This window comes from Ictalurus punctatus, chromosome 9 (assembly GCF_001660625.3).
Source record: "Ictalurus punctatus breed USDA103 chromosome 9, Coco_2.0, whole genome shotgun sequence".
NCBI lineage: Eukaryota > Metazoa > Chordata > Actinopteri > Siluriformes > Ictaluridae > Ictalurus > Ictalurus punctatus.
In genome coordinates this window covers 4,308,505-4,328,005 of record NC_030424.2, presented here as the reverse complement: position 1 = coordinate 4,328,005, position 19,501 = coordinate 4,308,505, and the positions used below count along the sequence as shown (strand labels likewise).

General features: G+C 42.9%; 1 protein-coding gene across 2 annotated transcripts; it reads right to left on the bottom strand.

The window, feature by feature from the left end:
- Positions 1-432: 432 nt before the first annotated feature.
- On the bottom strand, positions 433-17,926 carry ahctf1 (AT hook containing transcription factor 1). Of its 2 annotated transcripts, none has more exons than XM_017476560.3 (36): positions 17,704-17,926; positions 16,357-16,482; positions 15,814-16,070; positions 15,383-15,563; positions 15,052-15,259; positions 14,808-14,924; positions 14,309-14,393; positions 14,066-14,216; positions 13,407-13,539; positions 12,864-13,045; positions 12,604-12,665; positions 12,396-12,524; positions 12,075-12,165; positions 11,803-11,892; positions 11,321-11,461; positions 10,700-10,804; positions 10,518-10,614; positions 10,217-10,340; positions 9,962-10,018; positions 9,508-9,654; positions 9,137-9,327; positions 8,855-8,999; positions 8,535-8,666; positions 8,230-8,377; positions 7,988-8,138; positions 7,461-7,568; positions 6,976-7,132; positions 6,388-6,609; positions 5,425-6,289; positions 5,241-5,331; positions 5,076-5,152; positions 4,764-4,996; positions 2,383-4,483; positions 2,201-2,292; positions 1,626-1,699; positions 433-1,525 (listed from the first exon to the last, which is right to left on the bottom strand). In XM_017476560.3, exons 2-36 carry the CDS (start codon positions 16,475-16,477, stop codon positions 1,342-1,344), a joined length of 7,449 nt encoding a protein of 2,482 aa, XP_017332049.2. In that variant the 5' UTR covers positions 16,478-16,482; positions 17,704-17,926; the 3' UTR covers positions 433-1,341. The 2 variants fall into 2 exon arrangements, with proteins under 2 accessions (XP_017332049.2, XP_017332048.2); XM_017476559.3 differs by having other exon boundaries at positions 17,713-17,926.
- Positions 17,927-19,501: the final 1,575 nt, after the last annotated feature.

Genomic DNA, 19,501 nt, shown 5'->3' with positions numbered 1-19,501 from the left:
TAGAGTAATCTGTGACCAACTCACCCTTACTGCAGGATCAGCAGGCCAGGGGTGGAGTCAGAGCTGACGAAATCCTGCCCATGTCAGGTTTGATGGTGTGAGCTCGGGCTACTGTCTGTGTGAAGTTTCACATGTTCTCCACTGGTCTATGTGGGGTTCCTCAGAGTTCTCTTACCTCCTCTCACAAACATGCTGGTCTATTCCCAGATCCACCGCCACCCAGAGAAGTATAAATTACTTTCGGAAGATGAATGAACGAGTCCACTCAGGAATTTTACATGAACAACAACTTTAAATTCTAGTCACTGGATAAATGAGACACAGAGCTACAGGAGTGATCATCACCCCTCGGCTATGAGAGCGACAAACTGTAATTAACCGAGTCGGTCCTGATTCTTTATACAAAGAAAATACAATAAAAAACCCCACAAATAAAGCCATGCAGCTGATTTATTTCTACATCAGGCCTACAATTTATAGAGAACGATTTACAAACAAAAATACAGTTTACATATTGTTTAATTTTGGCATAAAAAATAGAGCATTTTTTAATATAAAATTAAAAAACAAGAATACTGAGAAGCGTAACAGGATGTGATTCATTACAGTACAATTGTGGATAAAGAGCACATTAAACACTGCAAATACGGAAATGGTGATAGAAATGAGTATTCACATTATCATTATTAAAGAGTCGAAGGGGAATTACAGAACAAGAAAACAATAAAAAATAAAGTGTGATCTGAGGTTGGACAATCAGGTGATAGTGAAAAATAAGTAGCCTTCCAAACAGGGCACATTATCTTCTCCGTGTCCTCCTCAGTGCATCTCCGGGGGAATTTCGATTACACGATACCAGTGACACCGTTAACAACGTGACCCGCTGTGTAACCAATCAACATAAAGTGTAGTGCGCACTACGAAGTGAAGAAAATCCTAAAAATCATGAAATAACGAGTAAAACTCATTCACAGGTATGAAATTTTATTTAGAACACCCCTAAAAAGACTATTTACATTTGTAGAAATGCACGTTTTTAAAACTTAAGACTTTTGCATCGTTTGGCTTCAGTCAGTGCTCCGTACTGTAAACGTCACTCGTTCGTTTAATTATTTAATATAAAATTAAATCTCCCAAATTAGAGCTCTGTTTATTTATTCACTTCAAAAATCAATTCCTTAATTAGAAAACAGCAGGCAGAAAAAGGTCCTGGTAAAAATCAGGCGGAGGGGGAAACAGGGGTGTGTTTACTGTACACGCACAACCACACAGGAAGCTCCAGAGGAAAATAAAACGATGATGATGATGATGATGACGACGACGACAGTGGTGTGATCAGTGTTAAAGTTTCTTTCTGCGTGTGACCGGTTTGGGGAAAATGGCCTCCATCATGCGTCTCCGCCTCAGGTTCATCTTCGGAGCGACGGACTCTCGATCCTCCGACTTCTTCCTCGGAACCGGTTCGGCTGGACTCGCTAGCGGAGACAGGAGGTCCGCCATCACGGGTTCAGGCTCCGCTCTCGCTCTGTCACAGAGGAAAGAGAAAAACAACACAAAAATATAACGTGTCGTAGTTTAATGAAGTATTTAATCCTACTGGAGCACTAAAGGACAGATGTATTTACCTTGTCGTTCTCTTCTTCCTCGTTTTAACCTCTGATTCAGCTTCCGCTGCAGCTTCGTTCGATAAAATCTTTTCCTTCATGGCAAAAAGAAAAAAACAGGAAAAGTGTTTGTAACTTTCTTGACATGGTGCGCCAAACATAGCCCCGAATTATTCAGTTATCTTTAAATGCGCGCTCATTGAATACTGAATATTCACATTATCATCACACCACAGCGCTGCGGAGTTCTGGACTGTGATTGGTCAGAAGGTGTTGATTAATTTTCTATAACAGCAGCTCTGACAGTAGCGCAGGTTTATATTACCGCGCTCGTTGTAACAGGTTATAGTTTCTATAGTAACAGCTCATTCACAGGGACATAATCTGGTTAAATAAGGTGTAATCAATGATCTGGCAAAGTTTTCTGGAAGGAGTCTCCAGTGTCAGCGTTTTTGTAACAGTCAGAGGTAAAGCTGGAACTAAGCTTTACAACACAGGAAATAAAAAAAAAAATTAAAAAATGTAATAACGTAAGAGCAATAAAACACCCGGGGACGTGCAGTTAGAAGAAAATGAAAAACCTGTGAGTATCTCACCTCGACGTGGTTGGAGACAGCAGGTGCTCGTCTCATTCGAGTCACAGGAGGAGACAAAACAAGATCGTTTACAGCCATGTCTTTTTTCTTTCCTGTAGGAGAAAAACATTACATGCTGAAATCTCACTCTTTTATCAGATGTTTATTTGTAAGTTCTAAAGCAGGAGTGATGGAGAGCACACCTCTCGTTCTCACAGCGCCAGATGTGCCATCACTAACAGGTGAGGTGTCGGGTTCTGGAGCTTTGCTGGCTCTTGTTCTTCTAACAGATGGTGCAGATGTCTTCTTCTGCTCCTGCTGGTCAGTAGAACCTGCTGACTCCAGAGCTTCAGCGTTCTGCTCTACATGGTCAGCAGATGGAGCTACAGATCTGGTCCGCCGTTTGGCGCGCACTATCTCCGTAACCACTTCGCTCTCTTTAGCTTGTTCGTCGTTCAGTCTCTCAATCAAAGCGCTCGCCAACAGATTGGTGGATTCCAGGTTCTCTAGTTTCTCGGGTTCCTCTCCGTTGTTCCAGTACTGGCTCCTCGTCAATCGTCTGGAAACATTCTGAAGTTGAGCGCTGTCCACTGTGTAAGTGTCGTCATTTGTGCCTAGGGCTTTCCGTCTGCTCCTCGGTGGCGTGACTAAAGATGTGTTCCGGACATCTGAAATCATCTGGAAGCTCTCCAGCGTCAAGCTTAGCCTCCGGCTTGATTGGCGAGTCACCCTGCTGGGACTAGCGTTACTGTTCACTTGGTTCTCCACAGATTTCTCCTCATGGATCGGCTCTGGGACCTTGATCGCGGTTACTTTTCTAGTCTTCCTTGCACTCTGATGTTCAACAATTGATGTTTCCTCCATTTTCTGGACTTCTTCAACATCATTTGCACTCGAGCTCCTTGTTTTGTGAGATCCTCTCCTGGGTGTAGCTTTCTGTGGAGTTTTACGTGGAGGAGTTGCTTTTGTTGACGCCACCTCCTCCACTGTGGCTTCGGAATGTGTTTTTCTTGTGCTTCTCCTTGGTGTGATGAGAACTTCAGACTCCATGAGCTGCTTGCTGCTCCTTGTTACACGTCTCGGTGTGGAAGGCACTTTCGAATCGGCTCGTTCCTCTTCAGAAGGATCTCTCGCAGATTCCATCCGGGTTGTTGGGAACGTAATGGTCTTTCTTCCTCTTCTTGCTGGGCTTTGTTGCACTTCCGTCAACTCAGCTGTGGTTTCTATAGCTTCCATAAGCTTAGCATCTTTCTCCTCAGCGCTATTAACTTCAGAAACATGGTCTTCGGCTACAGGAACCATCCCACTAGCTTCTACACCCTCTTCATAAGGCATTTCCTCATTATGGACCAAACCATCCTCCTTAACCCCAGCCAAGCCTGACTCTTGAACCTGACCGCTGACGCATACATCAGTTACATCAAAAGTCTCTTCAATCACAGGCTCCACTGGTTCGCCCACAGGCTCATCTGCAGGTTCCACTGGTTCCTCCTCAGGCACCTCTGCAGGTTCCACTGGTTCCTCCACAGGCACCTCTGCAGGTTCCACTGGTTCCTCCACAGGCACCTCTGCAGGTTCCACTGGTTCCTCCACAGGCCCATCAGCAGGTTCCACTGGTTCATCCAGAAGCTCCTTTACTACTGTTTGAGCTTCATCAGCAGGGTCAGAATCTGGCTTTAGCTCCATTTTCTCTTCTGTCTGCTCTACTTGAGCGTCATCTGCTGGTTCATCTTCTATAAGTGGTTCAGGTTCTGCTACTGCTTCCGACGGTGTTTGAACTTCAGCTGGTTCATCAGGTTGATGATCCATGTTTGGCTCAGATTCAGTCACTTCCTGTTCCAGATGAACCTTCTCTACTGGTTTATTAGGTTCCACAACATCTGGCACAACTGCTTCTGAAGGCAACTCCTCCATTTTGAATGTTTCCTCAGATTCTAGAACAGCGTGCTCCACAATAACCTCATCTCTATTAGTATTTGGTTCCTCCTCCATATCTCCAGCATGCTCCATGTTCCCTTCCAGAGTTAGATGGTTCCCAGCATCCATTTCTAAAGCTGCTGGTTCTTCATCATCTGCCTCCAGCATGAGGGAGAAGTTATTGGAGCAGACAGGAAGTGCAATCTGGGGCAGCTGGGCTCCGTGCAGAAGCTCCTGGTGCTCAGCGGCCAGCTCAATAGGAACGAGGAGAGTGGTGGAGGGCTTCAACTCGGTGTAGCACACACCATCGTCGACTTCATCATCCAGACTCGCTGGTCTCAGACCAACCACCACCACCTGACCTTCTTCCTCACAGCCATCCATCACCTGCTCAGTCCAAACACACACAAAACAAGAAATGTTCAAAAAAGTCAAATTAATAAATTAGAACCAACCAAAAAAAAACAATTATTCCAGCCTCAGACAAACTGAGTAAAAATAAACCCAAAAGTTAAAAAAATAAATTAAATAAATAAAAAGATAAACAAGCAAACATAACATATCTGGGGAAAAAAATGAAATGAAAGAGAAATGAAGAGTGTATGCGTGTGTGTAAGAGCTGAAGCAGCTTTGCGGGAAGTGGACAGCAGTGTGATGAGCGTCGGACCTTCAGCTGTGGGTCGGTGACGAGGGACAGCACAGCGGCCGCCTGCTCTTGGAGGAACTGATCTTCAGGTTGGAGGTCCTGCAGGTAAAGGTGCTGCTGTGTACCGTTTCCTTTTACTTCCTCTATAATCTCCACCTCACTGCCCGAGTCTTCTTCCTCCTCCTCCTCTTCATCCTCGTCATCATCTTCCTCGCCGCTGGAGAGTTCCTCAGTGTCGTTCAGGCTGACTACAGCTAAGGGAACACACAGCTTATTAATATTAATATTAAATCTGCATATATTTGGATGTGTTACCGTTTAATAAACGCTCACATCGGGACTCGGAGGATGCAGCTTCAGACGAGGCGACAGATCTGTGTGCATCATCTTGAACATCTCCACATGGCTCACTGAGCAGAATAATAAAGAAGTAGATTAATAAATACAACAGAAAATAAGATGACGAGAAAAAAGCGAACTGATTATTATTTGTGGCACCTGTCGGACTCTAAAGCCTCTTTACTGTCGGTGTGGGAACGTAGAGGTGAGAGATCACAGAATAACTCGCGCTCCACGTAATCATCGAGATCTAAAAGAAGAAATTCCAATCAATCTCGATCATAAATAACATTACATATTGTTTAAGACTAACCTGACCCTGCCCACTTTTAAGAATTCTCACCTGATGTCTCCATGGCCTCGGGTTTATCTCTCAGCTCTTCAATATTAGAAGCAGGAAGCTCACTAATTGGCTCGTTATTAACCACAGAGTGTTCAACTGAATCACATGACTCAGATTTTTTGGGACTCGCTTTGATTGGCTCCTCTGGAGTGACGGCATTGTCAATGAATGGTGGTGGAACTGGCTCAGAGTCCTTCGTCTCCTCCTCTCTGCTGGTCCACTCAGACATTCCAGAGGTTCTGATTGGTTCACGTGGTGCCAAAATTACGTCATGATTCATTGAATCATCCTGACTTGACTTCTCCAGTGAAGTGACTGGAACAACTGGAAGATTCTGTACTTCTCTTTCTGCAGTCGCTTCCTTGTTCTGGTCCTCAGCTTCTTCTTTTGCATGTTCTTCGTTTGCTTCTGACTTCATCTCAAATTTCAAAACTTCATCATTTTCCATTCCCTGGTCCGCAATCGGCTCTTCAGCAGAAAGTAATTTGGTGAAATCGGTCTGTGATTGTGGAGGCCTGATGATGATGACTTCATCATCTTCATCCAGCCTGATGTGCGACTGCCGTGCTGGTCTCATCAAATCTGTTGGAGAAGGAGCGTCGTGGAATTCCAGTGTGGAATTTGATTGGATGGAGAGTGCACTTGTCTCATGTCCCAGACTGGGCCTGCACCCTAGTGTAGGTAAGACCTGCTTCGGTTCCTCCGTCTCTAGGTTCTCTTTCGGCTTCAATGAAGGCATGAGTGATACACTGGGTTCTTTTTCATCCTCCTCTTCTTCACCGGAATGCTCGCTCCATCCCTCGACTCCGCCCTCTGGTGGCATGGGTGGGAGCTTCAGCTCACTAATTTCACCAACTGCAGTGAGCTAAAGTAGAGAAAAAGAACTTTGTCTCAAATTTATATCCCCTTTTATATGTAAACTTAGGCCACGTGATCTGTGTGTGTGTGTGTAGGGTGCTTTACCCCGTTGCTCCAGTGCAGGGAGGAGCTCTTGGGCAGAGCTGGAGATCCACTTTCCTCCATAAAGGTGATGCGACTCTCTTTGGGGCGTGAGGGGGGTGTGGCTGATCGGGCAGGTGATGCCGTGGGTGTTGCTATAGGAGTGGGGCGGAGACTGCTCCTTAGGATGGACTGAGGTGTGAAGGAGGAGAAACCCTGACCGGACGCAGCTAAAGCTCGAGCTCTCTGTGTCAGAGTGGAAAGAGGAAATGTTACATCAAACTATGTACATATATTAAAAATAAACATCTTTATAAATAGATGTTACAAAAATGTGAGTGGTGTGTGTACAGAGCATGCATGTGTACAAGTATTTATTAGCGTATACATGAATGTGTGGGTATATGCACAAAATGTGTTTGGCACGTCTATTAAAAGTGTGTGTATTAAGTGTTATTGTGCATGGAATGTGTACAGTGTGTGTATACGGGGAGTGTGTATAGAGTGTGTGTATACGGGGACTGTATATAGAGTGTGTGTATACGGGGACTGTGTATAGAGTGTGTGTGTGTGTACAGGGAGTGTATGCGGAGCGTGTGCAGGTTTCTTCACCTTCACCACCTGAGGAGTGTGTAACAGGCTGAGTTCAGGAGCCCTGCTGATGTGTTTAGATGCAGCCCAGGAGCTGATGGATTTGGGCGGAGTCACGTGAGTGTGAGACGATTCAGGGGATGTCTGGGATGACGGCTGCACCGCCAGATCCAGGAGTCTGAAATCGCACGTTAAAAAGATTTCCCCATTTTATTTTACACTACTACACAAGCGTTTATCTAGTGAACAAAAATAATCTGGAAAAATGTCGAAATATTTTATTAATAATAATTAATTCATAAACCCATTTCTTTTCATGTCACTCAAACAATTAACCACCATCAAGAAATATCAAATTCTACATTCAGGTGTTTGGGCCAGAGCTGAAATAGTTATTAGGTCGGGTTTACTGATTATATAACTATTATTATTATTATTATTATTATTATTATAATAATGAAGAGATAAGGAAAGAAGGAAGGTTAAGGGTTAAGTGCTCAGGTCACCTGGACATCCTCTTAGTCAGCATGTTAATCGGTGTTCCAACAAAAGCCTCAGGGACGTTTAAGGTCAGAGGATTGGGACTGGACACCAGAGCGTCAGGGGCTTTTGGGCTGAAAAATAAAACGTCATAAAACAAAATTTAGACACATTCCTAAAACAAGAACCATATTGGCGCAGCTTGCCTCATTGGCTGCTGTTGATTGGTCACAACGGCTACAGTTCTCGATTATGGGTATGGTCTCTTTATCCAAACTGTATGCTCTATACTGAACAATTTAAACAAATTTATTTTTAACGTTAACAAATCAAATGAGGAAAAGACGAGACTGAAGTTTGGAAAGTAATCTGAGGAGTTTACTGGATGCTTTACAGAGTGAGAATTTTATATATTTTTATGAAATTAAGGAAAAGTTTGAATATGGCTCTGTTGGCAGAATGCTCTGTGCAGAACGGTAACTCATCCAGGAACCTCAGCAGGAAACACGCCTTATTTAACCAGTTACACACACACACACACACACACACACACCTCTTGAAAGGGGAGGGTTCAGGTGTAGCATCCTTCCCGATCCACACCTCCTCGATCTTCGTGAGAACGTTTTTAATAAACGCTGCTCTGCTCAGGACGTTCTCATTAGTAGAGCGTTTAGCCACGGTGGATAACGGCTGAGGCCTGGCAACTGGAACAGGAAGTAAAGATGATGAGCCTTCTCTCACAGATGAAGTGTACAGTAATTCTGACAAATGGTGTGAACATGAAGCGGTGTGTACCCTCTCTGAGGATGGTGGACGGGTGCTGATATGGTTTTGCACGTTCGATGGCGAGCTTCCTCTGAGCGCGAGGTAACACCTTCCCGTATTGATTCATGATGGAGTTCCTCGTGTTCGATCTCTCCTTCATCTTAGGATCTCGATCACCCTGGAGAACACCACAGCAGGTCAGTTTACTTCAGGTTTAGTTCACCGCTGACACAAAATCCCAAAACTGTCATGTGACCTGAGACATCAACACTGCAGTGATTTCAAATTTCAACACTTTTTCCAAGGGTGTGTGTGAGTGTGAGAGAGAGACTCACAGCCAGGTTCATCTTCAAAGTGTGGTTGATCTGCAGCGCAGGAACGTAGTTGGCCTGCTGGAGATAGTGAACCATGAGGAGCTCTCTGTTCTGGAACCCTCCTGTTTCCTGCAGGAACCGCTCCAAACACTCCTATACATACACACACACACAGAGATCAGTAAAAACAGAGAAAGATCTGCTGTAACAGAAAGTGAGACAGACAGACACTATGAAATATATTTAGAAATAGTGAGACACACTGAAAGCTGGAAAGATACACTGATGGATAGAGGCAGACAGAAACACACACACACACACACACACACACACACACATACCTGTTCAGAGGGTCGGAGGGGAAGTTTGAGGAGCTCCTTCATTAAACTCAGCTCCTGACACGTCTCATAGAAAAACCTGAGCAGCTCGTCCATACTGAGTTTATTAACTTGCTGCCTCAACAATGCCCACGCCTCCACAATACATCTACACACACACAGTGTGGGACAGTGTACACAAAAAAAAACTGTGTGAAAGATAGTACAGATACACACAGCTTGGTGAGGGAGGTGTGTATATGTACATGTGTGTGTGTGTATATGTACACGTGTGTGCGTGTGTACCTGTTGTGCAGCAGTACAGACACACACAGCTTTGTGAGGGAGGTGGAGGTGATGGAGGGCTTCATCATGTGCAGGTAATGCAGCGCCGTGCTGTGTTTGTTCTGGATCATCAGAGCCTGCAGAACCCGAGAGTGCTGCCATGACCACACACACGGAGAGACAGATGGGTGGAGCAGCAGGTCCAGAGAGTTCTGAGGGGATAGAGAGAGAGAAAAAAAAATGTTTTGGGATTATATTCCTCTATAATGAAGTTTTTCTTTTATAAGTAAAAAAAGAAAACATGAAAAAAAGAATAAATGCTAAGTCATTCAAATGCTAAGTGAAAGAAAAAACAAGAAAACTGTGCAAACAGCCTGTAAACTGCGTGATACCTCATGGTCGTGGTGATCGAGTAACCACAGGCCCTGTACGAGCTTCACTAAGCCGATGGGAATGGAGAAAGCCGTGGGGAACGACTCCACTGATGCTCCGCTCTTATTAGGAAAAGAGTACATCACATCCAGGAGAAGATAAATCACCTGGACAGCACGGTTAAGATTCCAACACCACACACACACACAACTAAACAATCAGAGCTTTTACCCAGAAGCTCTCCTCTATCTGATTCTACTAAATCTCTACAAAATATACCTCTTGAACCCCTTTATTTCATCTAATAAAGCTCTGTAACACCTCTGTATTCACTTTCTCCAGCCTCATGTAGCTCTATAACTGCTTTACGGAGCATAACAGAGCTCTGTAAACAAGTCTGAAAATCACTGATGTAGTTATAGTGATACTGATTTAGAAATATGATGTGGTAGTGAAGAAGGTAAAAAAGGATACGATAGCGTGTTTGGTAGATTCTTCAACATTTTCCAGGAGGTACAAGTCCAGCAGGGCCTGGAGAAACATAAATCAGACGTCACTAATTTAAATGTAAATGCTAAAAGGATGGAGTCTTAGCTGTACAGTTCTTTAGTCGGGGATTTATTTAAATGAAACACTACGGTGTAGATCATCAGCTCTACTTAGATAAGATAACCTGATTCAAATTATATTAATATAAATGAAAGGTGCTATTATTAGAGAGATAATTACGTGTAGTGATGGAGGGGGGTACTGGCCTGTCCCGCCCTCGTCTCTCTTCCACAGCTCTGAGAGACGCACACCACACTGAGCCACCAACCCGTCAATCATCAGACAGTCAGCATTCCACTTATCCCTGAGGAAATAGGGATCACGCTAAACTGGAGGCTATAAGCTTCACTTTATTAGCAACATTAGCTTCATAGCTCAAACTGTTATTTGAGGATTACTAATATTCACCATATACTTGCTTAAGAGTTTATATTTGATATAAATGTGAAAATAAGATGGAGAATATGTTGTGCTGACTCACTTGGCGAGTCTGTGCAGCTCCTCCCTCTGACCCGTGTAATAATTCTTAATGACAGAGAAACTGTAAAAAGGCCTCGATATCTGCAGGACGTCGTCATCTGTAAGACGTAAAATAATCCCTCATGTACATGTTGGTGGAGGTTAAATAATGAAAATGGAGGTGTAGGTGGTGAAGGTTTTTACCAGCGCTCTCAGGGAGGAGACCAGTGCGGCAGAACCACAGGACCACCTGAGCGTACTGAGAGATCAGACTGGACACCATGCACTTATTCACCAGACCTATTACACCTACACACAAATAATAATCATCACTTAAAAATCAGGAACCCTAACGAAAACTGCTTAAAATAATAATATTTAAAACAAACATTTCTCAGTATTTCTGTGTAAAAGTGATTTTGGAGTGGAGCTACATACAAGCTCAGTTAGTACTGTCACTACACAGATGCTGCTGGTCATAGGAAGGTAAAAATCTTTTATAACATGAGGATGTAATTAGAGACTCGTGTGCCTAATCTGCACTAATTAAATAGCTGTTAGCTAACCAGCTAAGTAAGTTTACTAACATTAGTGATATTAGGCTGTTATGGATAAATGGGGGATTTTCAGTTATGCATATTCGTGAATATTCATAGATCCTTGCACAGTTAATGAGGACATTCAATATCAATGTGCTCTTTAGTATTAAATAACATATTAAACAATTAATTCATTTACTCTGATTATTTTGTGTGTGAGCGTGTGAGTGAGTGAGCGTGAGAGAGAGAGAGAGAGAGAGAGAGAGAGAGAGAGAGAAAAAGAGACCTTTCTGTGTGAGCTCCTGAGCCTCGTTCAGCAGGCAGTGGAAGATGGTGCTGAGGTTACTGAGTAATCTCTGGCTGTGTTGGAGAAGCTGCAGTGTTTGAGGATCAGTAAAATTAGACGAGCTGTCAAATAACGGAGCACCTAAACACAACACAACACAACGCACACGTTAGGGGATGGCTTGAATCATATTACAACATACCACAAATAAAAAAGATGAAAAGTGTACTATTCAAATACATATATACAGATTTATTATTATACGGAATAAGAGTATAAACTCATGCTAAAGAAAGTGAGTCACTTTGCTAACTGCTAAACTAACGCTAATGACTACATTCTCTGTGTGATGTGATTAATGCACCTTCAGCGCTGCTCAGAGTCACATAAACCCAACAAGAACATAATTCAACTCTAACTGAAGGATATGTGTAAAATAGTCCGTGTTGTGAAGAGATGATTCCTGCAGTGAGAACGCTTACATATGCCGTCCAGCTCCTCTTTGGTTTTGACCACTTTGTCCCAGGCCCACTCTAGGATGTAGCGCAGGTTCACTGCAGATCCGGCCCGCTCTGTAAGGTAAAGAGGGGAGTATTGTGTCTGCAGAGACGTTTGAGCTCAGAAACTACTGATAACCCAGAAATAAGCTGTACCTTATTAAACACAGACAGAAAAAAACAAACCAGTAAATTATAATAAAATAAATAAAAACAAACTAATATCAGAATGAAAGCAAGCGCTTGCTCGTGCTCACCCTCGGTCGTCCACTGTTTAATGCAGCCGGTGATCAGACCCAGAGCGCTCGTCTCCACTGCGGTGGTTAAAATGGCATCCAGCTGCTCCTGCTGCAGTTTCAACCAAAAACACATTTTAACACTGAATCTAAAACACACTGTAAAGTTCGAGAGCTTCTACTGGTCTTTCTGGCCGTACACAGGTATGAAGCAGAAAGAAAAAGCCTTCTCCAAGGAGCGTCATTACAGCCCGCACAGACAGCAGTGAACACAACATGTAATGCAGAACCTCAATCATCAAGGGTTCTGAGGTTAGAATGTCACACGATGGTGATGGTTACCTCGGTCAGGCTGGACGGCTGAATGTCCGCGAGCCGAGAGGAAAGCAGGCCGGACATGAGGCAGCGAGAATATCCGTTAGAAATCCCGTCACTCTGACTCGGCACGGCTTTCTTCAGATAACTCAGAGTCTGAAAGTAGAACCAGAACCCCTCAGTAACGGACTCACAAGAGCACACGTAAAGAGCTGATTAGAAACAGCAGACTGACCTCTTTCTGATAGCCAGAGCAGGTGAAGTGGACTATTCCAGCATTAAGCAGACAGCTCGCATCTACACAACACAAAAACACACTTAATAAACCTGTTAAAAAAATTACTCAAAAAAGTACAAGAACTAAGATCAGCCCCTCTGTTCCGTCACACTGAGACTCTAACACATACGAAGAAAGTTTTATTCCAAATTAAATTTTTACTGAAAGATGTGACTGTATATAAAGCAGTACATTATGATAAGTGTGTGTGTACTTGCCGAAGTTGTACGTGTTAGGGTTGTAGAACTGTTCAGGAGGGGGGCAGGTATGGGGCAGGGCTCTGCTCAGACTGCGCTCATGAACCACCATGTCCAGCAGGGGGCAGGACTGAGTCACCTCCACCACAGAGTCCAGAGACCACACAGCCAGGTAGGGACAGTTCTGCAGAGACTCGCCCGCCCTAATGACACACCGCTCGAACATTTTCATTTAAATTTGAAAAAATTTAACACTGAAAAAAATATATATGAATAAAAATAATTTTTACAATTTTATTTTTACATCAATTAATCTGCTTCCATCTTATTACGAGAGTGATGTTACATCACTCAGCCCTGAACAGCACACCGCACCACTACTACTTCTACTACCAATAATAATTATAATAATTAATAATAATTCTACAATTCTCTCATTTTATAAGAGCTAATTACATAATACATACAAGTAATTAATTAATTAATTACGAGCTATTGTATAAACAAACAACTAAAACAACATTTTAAATGGTTAACTGATTTGGATATCTGAAATATTCGTACCTCAGTGAATCAGGCATTTGTGCGTGATACCATCTATTAATATCGAACACGCCGATGAAGGTAGAAGGTCGGCCTTGTCCGTACGACTTCACCTGCCAGCTGAACACTGACACACTCGTATCCGGAGACGCCACTGTGGTGAGAAATCAAACAGAATCGTTAACTTACTGCAGTAGTGTATGACTTCAAACCTGAGAATCAGTTACACAATTTTACTGCAACGGATTTTATTATTTAACACACAATAGTAATGTGAGATAAAAGTCTGAATTTGTCCCTTTCACACAGACAGAATAAACACACCTTTATTTTAGATCGATTTAAAAAGGAGCACGTTACACAAGCCTCTCTACATCCCTCTCTCTGACATTAGTTTTCTACACAGTGTATATTAATAATATGTAATACGTATGTTATTTAAACTAACTTTGTGTAATATATGTCACGTTAGTGACTGAGTGAGAGGAGTTAGAGATCTCCGCTGTTAGCATCTAAGCAGGGAATCAAGAAAACAAAAAACCTGTGCTGCTAAATCCTGAATAAAACCATAACATATCAAAACCATAACAAACATCACTTTCAAAGAGGTGCCAATAATTCTTTATCTGACTGTAAAAAAGCCTGACGGTATTTTTGTGGTGTCATGATAAAGCAGTGACCTTCGTTAACGCTATCCTCTCTGTCAGGATGATGACGGAACTTCTCGATGGTCTGGCAGCTGAGCAGGCGAGTGTGTGTGGCTTGAGCTCTGAGAGGAAACACACCACCGCTCAGATCCTGACTGTAACGCTCCTCACAGTACTCCAGACCCTACACACATGAGAAACGACTGTTACAGAATGCCCCCCTCCGCCCTGGTGGACAATAGGCGGGATGGTGCTGGAGGCGGGGTTAGCCTGTACCTCATAGATGATTTTCCCTGATGCTGAACACTTCCTCTCCCCGAACGCCAACTGCAGTAAATGCAGGCTGACTACATCACCCTCACTGCAACACACACATCATATTACAACATTTTAACATTAGACACTTAACTCACTGTGAAACGTCTCCTTACTTTAAGAAAACAATGTCAATGACAAGGCAACAATTATTTTAACATGTTTATTATCAGTGGAGCGTCCGCTGTACGAGCCCCTGTGAACGAGCTGTTGCTATAGAAACAATGAGTGCATTAATATAAACCTGCGCTACTATCAGAGCTGCTGTTATAGAAAATTAATCAACACCTTCTGACCAATCACAAACCAGAACTCAGCAGCGCTGTGGGTTAAGTAATTCACACACACACACACACACACACACGCGCATCTACTGAAGCGTAAACTGTAAAGTGAAACGGAGTCATCCTGCACTAGTACAGTGTGTGTTTGTGTGTGGGTGCGCGTGCGAGAGACTCACAGATCCTGTGCTGACTGAACAGCCCACAGGTAGCAGCAGTTCCTCGGGTCGTTCTCCGGCTCCTGGAAGTTAAAGGCGTACACAGGGACTCGGCCGCCCTCCAACTGAGAGTGATACCTGCAAATATTAAGACAACATCACCAAAAAGCGTCCCACACATTCCTGACCAGCTTCTCTACTCGGTGTATTTATTACGGCAGATTTCAGATATGTCATTGATGTACAACGTCGGCATCTCACTCACTCTTTCTTGAGCGTCTTCATGTTCCAGAGCTGCAGGAAGCCGTCGGTGAAGCCCACAGCGAGCTGATTGGTGCGGTTGATGAAGTGCAGAGCTGAAACACCTGTCCCCGTGGGGCTGCACAGCTGGAGACAGAGGTGGCGTCCCTGCTGAGCGACTCCCTCTCTCAGACGTGGAATATCAGACGGACATTTATTCACCACCTCCAGATCTGATAGAAAAAAATAAATACAATGCACAGCTCCAGAGTCACGGAGTCAGCTGTTTTACTTTAATTACTCTTTACTAAAAAAAAAAAAAAGCACACGGAGTGCTGTGGTGATGTTGATCTCACCTGAGGCCTCCAGTTCAGTTTGAGTGCAGGAGAAATCATCTAAACACAGATCCACTAATAGGACGTGTCCCACATCTGTTACCACGGCAACCACTCCAAAAAACCAGCGCAGGCTCTGGTGCAGGTGCTGCGTACTCATGCTCGCTCCTCCATAACTCACCAGTGGCTCGACAGCAGTGATCTGATAGAGCAAGAGCGAGAGTGCAAGAGAGAGGGCGGGGGAGAGAGCGTGCGAGAGAGGGGGAGGGGGTAGAGAGAGCGAGTGAGAGAGGGGGGAGACAGTGCGAGAGGGAAGGAGAGAGTGAAAAAGCGAGATGGAGTTAGAGAGAGAGAGCACGAGGGAGAGAAAGAGAGATGTCACTACACTGAGTGAGAGATTATTACAGTGTAACTTGTCTGTAGTTGGTGTGTATAAGCTGCAGAACTCATACCCTGTTCGGTATGACGACGGCTTTAATGACGCGCGAGATGCCGAGGTCGTATAGACACAGCATGCTGCTCTCGTCCTCCTGCAGACCCACCAGTAGCCCGCTGCGCTTCAGCCAACCGAACTCTCTCACCGCCGTCACACACGGCTGCAGGTGATCCGTCACACCGCTGAAGCGATATGCAGAGAAACGCTCGCCCGTCAACGCATGAACCACCTCCAAGTGCGGCCCGCACGCCAGCCATGCCAACACACTGCGACCTGAACACACGGGAAGCGACATCACCCAAATCAAACTCACGACAGTGAAAAGTTAAACAGCTACAGTTATAACGAACGCCCGTAACGTACGCACGCACCGATAATCAGTAATACGATATACATCACAATATTTAACGTGCAATACGGTTATTATAAAGTCTGTTACAGAGAGGATCAGAAAGAAACACTGTTATAGGGTTCTTATGTGATGCACAAAGTTTCAGCGCCACACATCAGATAAACATCACAACGTAAAGAGTAACACAGGAGGCGTAAGCTCACTGACCCGCAGTGAATTTCCCATGAAGAACTGAGTCCAGTGTCACTTCATCCTCTCCTAAAGCTTCCACTGTCACTGCAGGAAAACGCAGCAGACCGCTGGTCACCTGAGCTGCCAGGTCACGCATTCTCACTGAAAAACAAACATAAGTATACATAACATTAGGTAGAATTTAAGAAATGTGATATTTTCAACTCGTCAGACCCCCGTTCCCACTGTAACCAATCAGACACCATTCCCATTTCAGGATCCTGAAGCTGGAGTCCAGAAAAGAGTAAGAGATATCAGACTTTCCTCAGAGTGTGGGCGGAGTCTGTGAGGGCAATGTGAAGGTGCTGTAATCATGGAACTTACGTGACAATCCTTTCATTCAGTGGTGTGGCAAAACTCACAACACGAGCCACCCGATTAGCCGTGATATTCACTACTTGCTCGGATACAGCCGAGAAATCTCCAACACACACACATTTTTAAATATAGTGTGACAGCTCTTAGGAAACCTGTGTACTGTTCCTGCGTATTTCTGAAATACCATGATATCACCCACTGCTAATGCAGATATTATAATCCCTTTCACTTTCATCATTATTTTAAATGTATTTATTTATGTATTCTCTCTCTGATTGCATGTGTTCTGTAATGCGTCAAACCTGTAATCTGTCAAACCTGTAATCCGTCTGTAGATTAGACAGGAATCCGTGGAATCCGATCAGACACTGACGCAGTGTTTAAATTAGACTGTGTTGGAGAACATGATGGAGGGTGTGTGCGATTTATTCCCATCTAACTCCTGTTTAAATATAATACACCTTTAAAGCCAGAAAGTGTCATGAAGCTACAGGCTCTGCTCTGACCCTCAGTATGGGTATAATATATTTATATCAATGTTTTCATTTTTAAATAAAACAACAGGCTGAGAGGTTATTAGCCAGCCAACACTAACGCGCACACACACAGGTAACACACATAACATACTTAACAGATACTACAGAAAGCACAAAAATCTCAATAAAAATATATAGACCTGTCATAAACAGCATTATTCATTTTTAAAGAGTTGACAACATTTACGTATAAAGTAAAACCCAGCAGTTGCACGTGCGCAGGCTAATGCACCGCTTCATCCACGCTAACCGGCTAGCACTAGCTTAGATAACAAGGCTAAAAACTGACACTAAACCACGGATAATTTAAAATATAATCTTTCTTAAACGCTTACTGGTTACTATTATAAACATAACAGTTATATAGGTTAAAAGTTTTAGGTTAGCTTAGGTTTCTAGCCGTTAGCCAGCTAGCTTAAGCTCAGTTTATTTTAGTTGGACAGTTAGCATTAGCATTAGCATAGCTCACCGTATTTACCTGTGCGGGGATAACAGAATTATTAATATCGAATATCAAATGCGTCTCCTGGTACAGTCTTCGCTTGGTCATAATCCGCGCACGTACATTAAAACGTTACTTTTTACGTTTGAAAATAAATAATCCAAAAAATTCCAGCCAGCAGTAAAACTAGCTAACAAACTCTGTAACCGCCGACTAGGTCTTCAACACAGGCGCCATTTCCAAAATACTGTCGCAACTGCGCATGTGTCATCTCCATAGCGCCGCATTGTCACTGCGCATGTGTCATCTCCATAGCGCCGCATTGTCACTGCGCATGCGCCATTTCCAACATGTTGTCACAACTGCGCATGTGTCATCTCCATAGCGCCGCATTGTCACTGCGCATGCGCCATTTCGAAATCACTGCGTTGGTTCATAAGCGCACTGCGCATATTTTTGCTGCTTTTTGCTGTTGTTTTTTTGCACCAACGAAAGAAACTATGCACAAAAATGCTATACTTCCGTGCATTTTATTTGTTTTTGTCTTTATTGTGGCATTATGTGATTATAGACGTTTAAAGCAGTTGTTTTATGCCCGAACGTTGCTTTATTACTTGGACTGTAGTAGCTGTAAATACTTGTAGTGGACACTAGGGGGCAGTAGCGCTGTTTCCGTATTGTTTGAGACGGCTTCTGTGTGATTCAGTGACACATCACTTTATACAATTATTTACATCTATACATATATAATTGAACAAAAACCAGCTCTTGTGACTACAAAACACAAAATAACACTCATCAAAGTGTTTTCTCTTCCTGTCTATCAGTCTCTCTCTCTCTGTCTCTCTCCATTTTTCTGTCTGTCTGTCTGTCTTTTTGTTTCTAGGTGTTTAGTTTAAATCATTGTTCAGTGTGAGTGTAAAGCTGATGCTCTGTGTCTGAGTGTTATATAACACTATATTTTCTTCTCATTTCTTTATATACAAAACTTTCTGTAAAGAAGAGAAAGAAAGAGAATAAACATATAGAAAGAGAATATAGCAATAATAAATATAAAGAAAGAGAATAAATATAAACTGATCTAAAATAAATAAATAAATAAATAACATGACTCATTCCTGATCTACATGAAAGAGAATTCAAAATCCATGATTCATTAAATTGCTTTGCAAAAAGACTAAAGTGTACATTTGTGAAATATTCAGAATTATTTTATGTATTTTGTATATATTATATATCTTCATTTATTTATTAATTTATTTGGTTATACTCGTAGAACTATTCTTCGCATGGTTCATGGTTCAGCCTTTTACAGAGGCTTTACCTCGAACCTTTTCCAAAACAACTCTGTCTACAAAGAAAGAACCATTTATTCTTTCTCCTTTAATTTATTCTTTTCTTTTCTGAAATTGGAAGAATTCTTTAAGAATTCTTTAAGATTCTTTAAGTTTTTTTTTCATGAATTTAAATTCATTTATTTACTTCTGTCCTACTCTGCTTTGTTCCAGCGCTGTTTTTTTCACACTTGTTTATCACTTGTAAAGTGTGTATCACCCTGAGGTGTGAAGTATAAAGTGTGTATCAGAGCAGATTCTTCCTTCGCACTCAATGTCATTTATAAACACTCCCATGAGCAGAGTGCAGCAGCTCCATCACCATTTAGACAGAGGAATACAACCAGAGAGTGTAAATAAACAGTCGTTTCTTTTTCCTCTTTACACTTTAATGAACAACTGTTGGGCGGCAGCAGTGCATTCTGGGTAAATTGTGCCCTGGAACTGCCCTTAAAATGGCCAAGGGGACTCAGCTAAGGGGAAGTGAATGA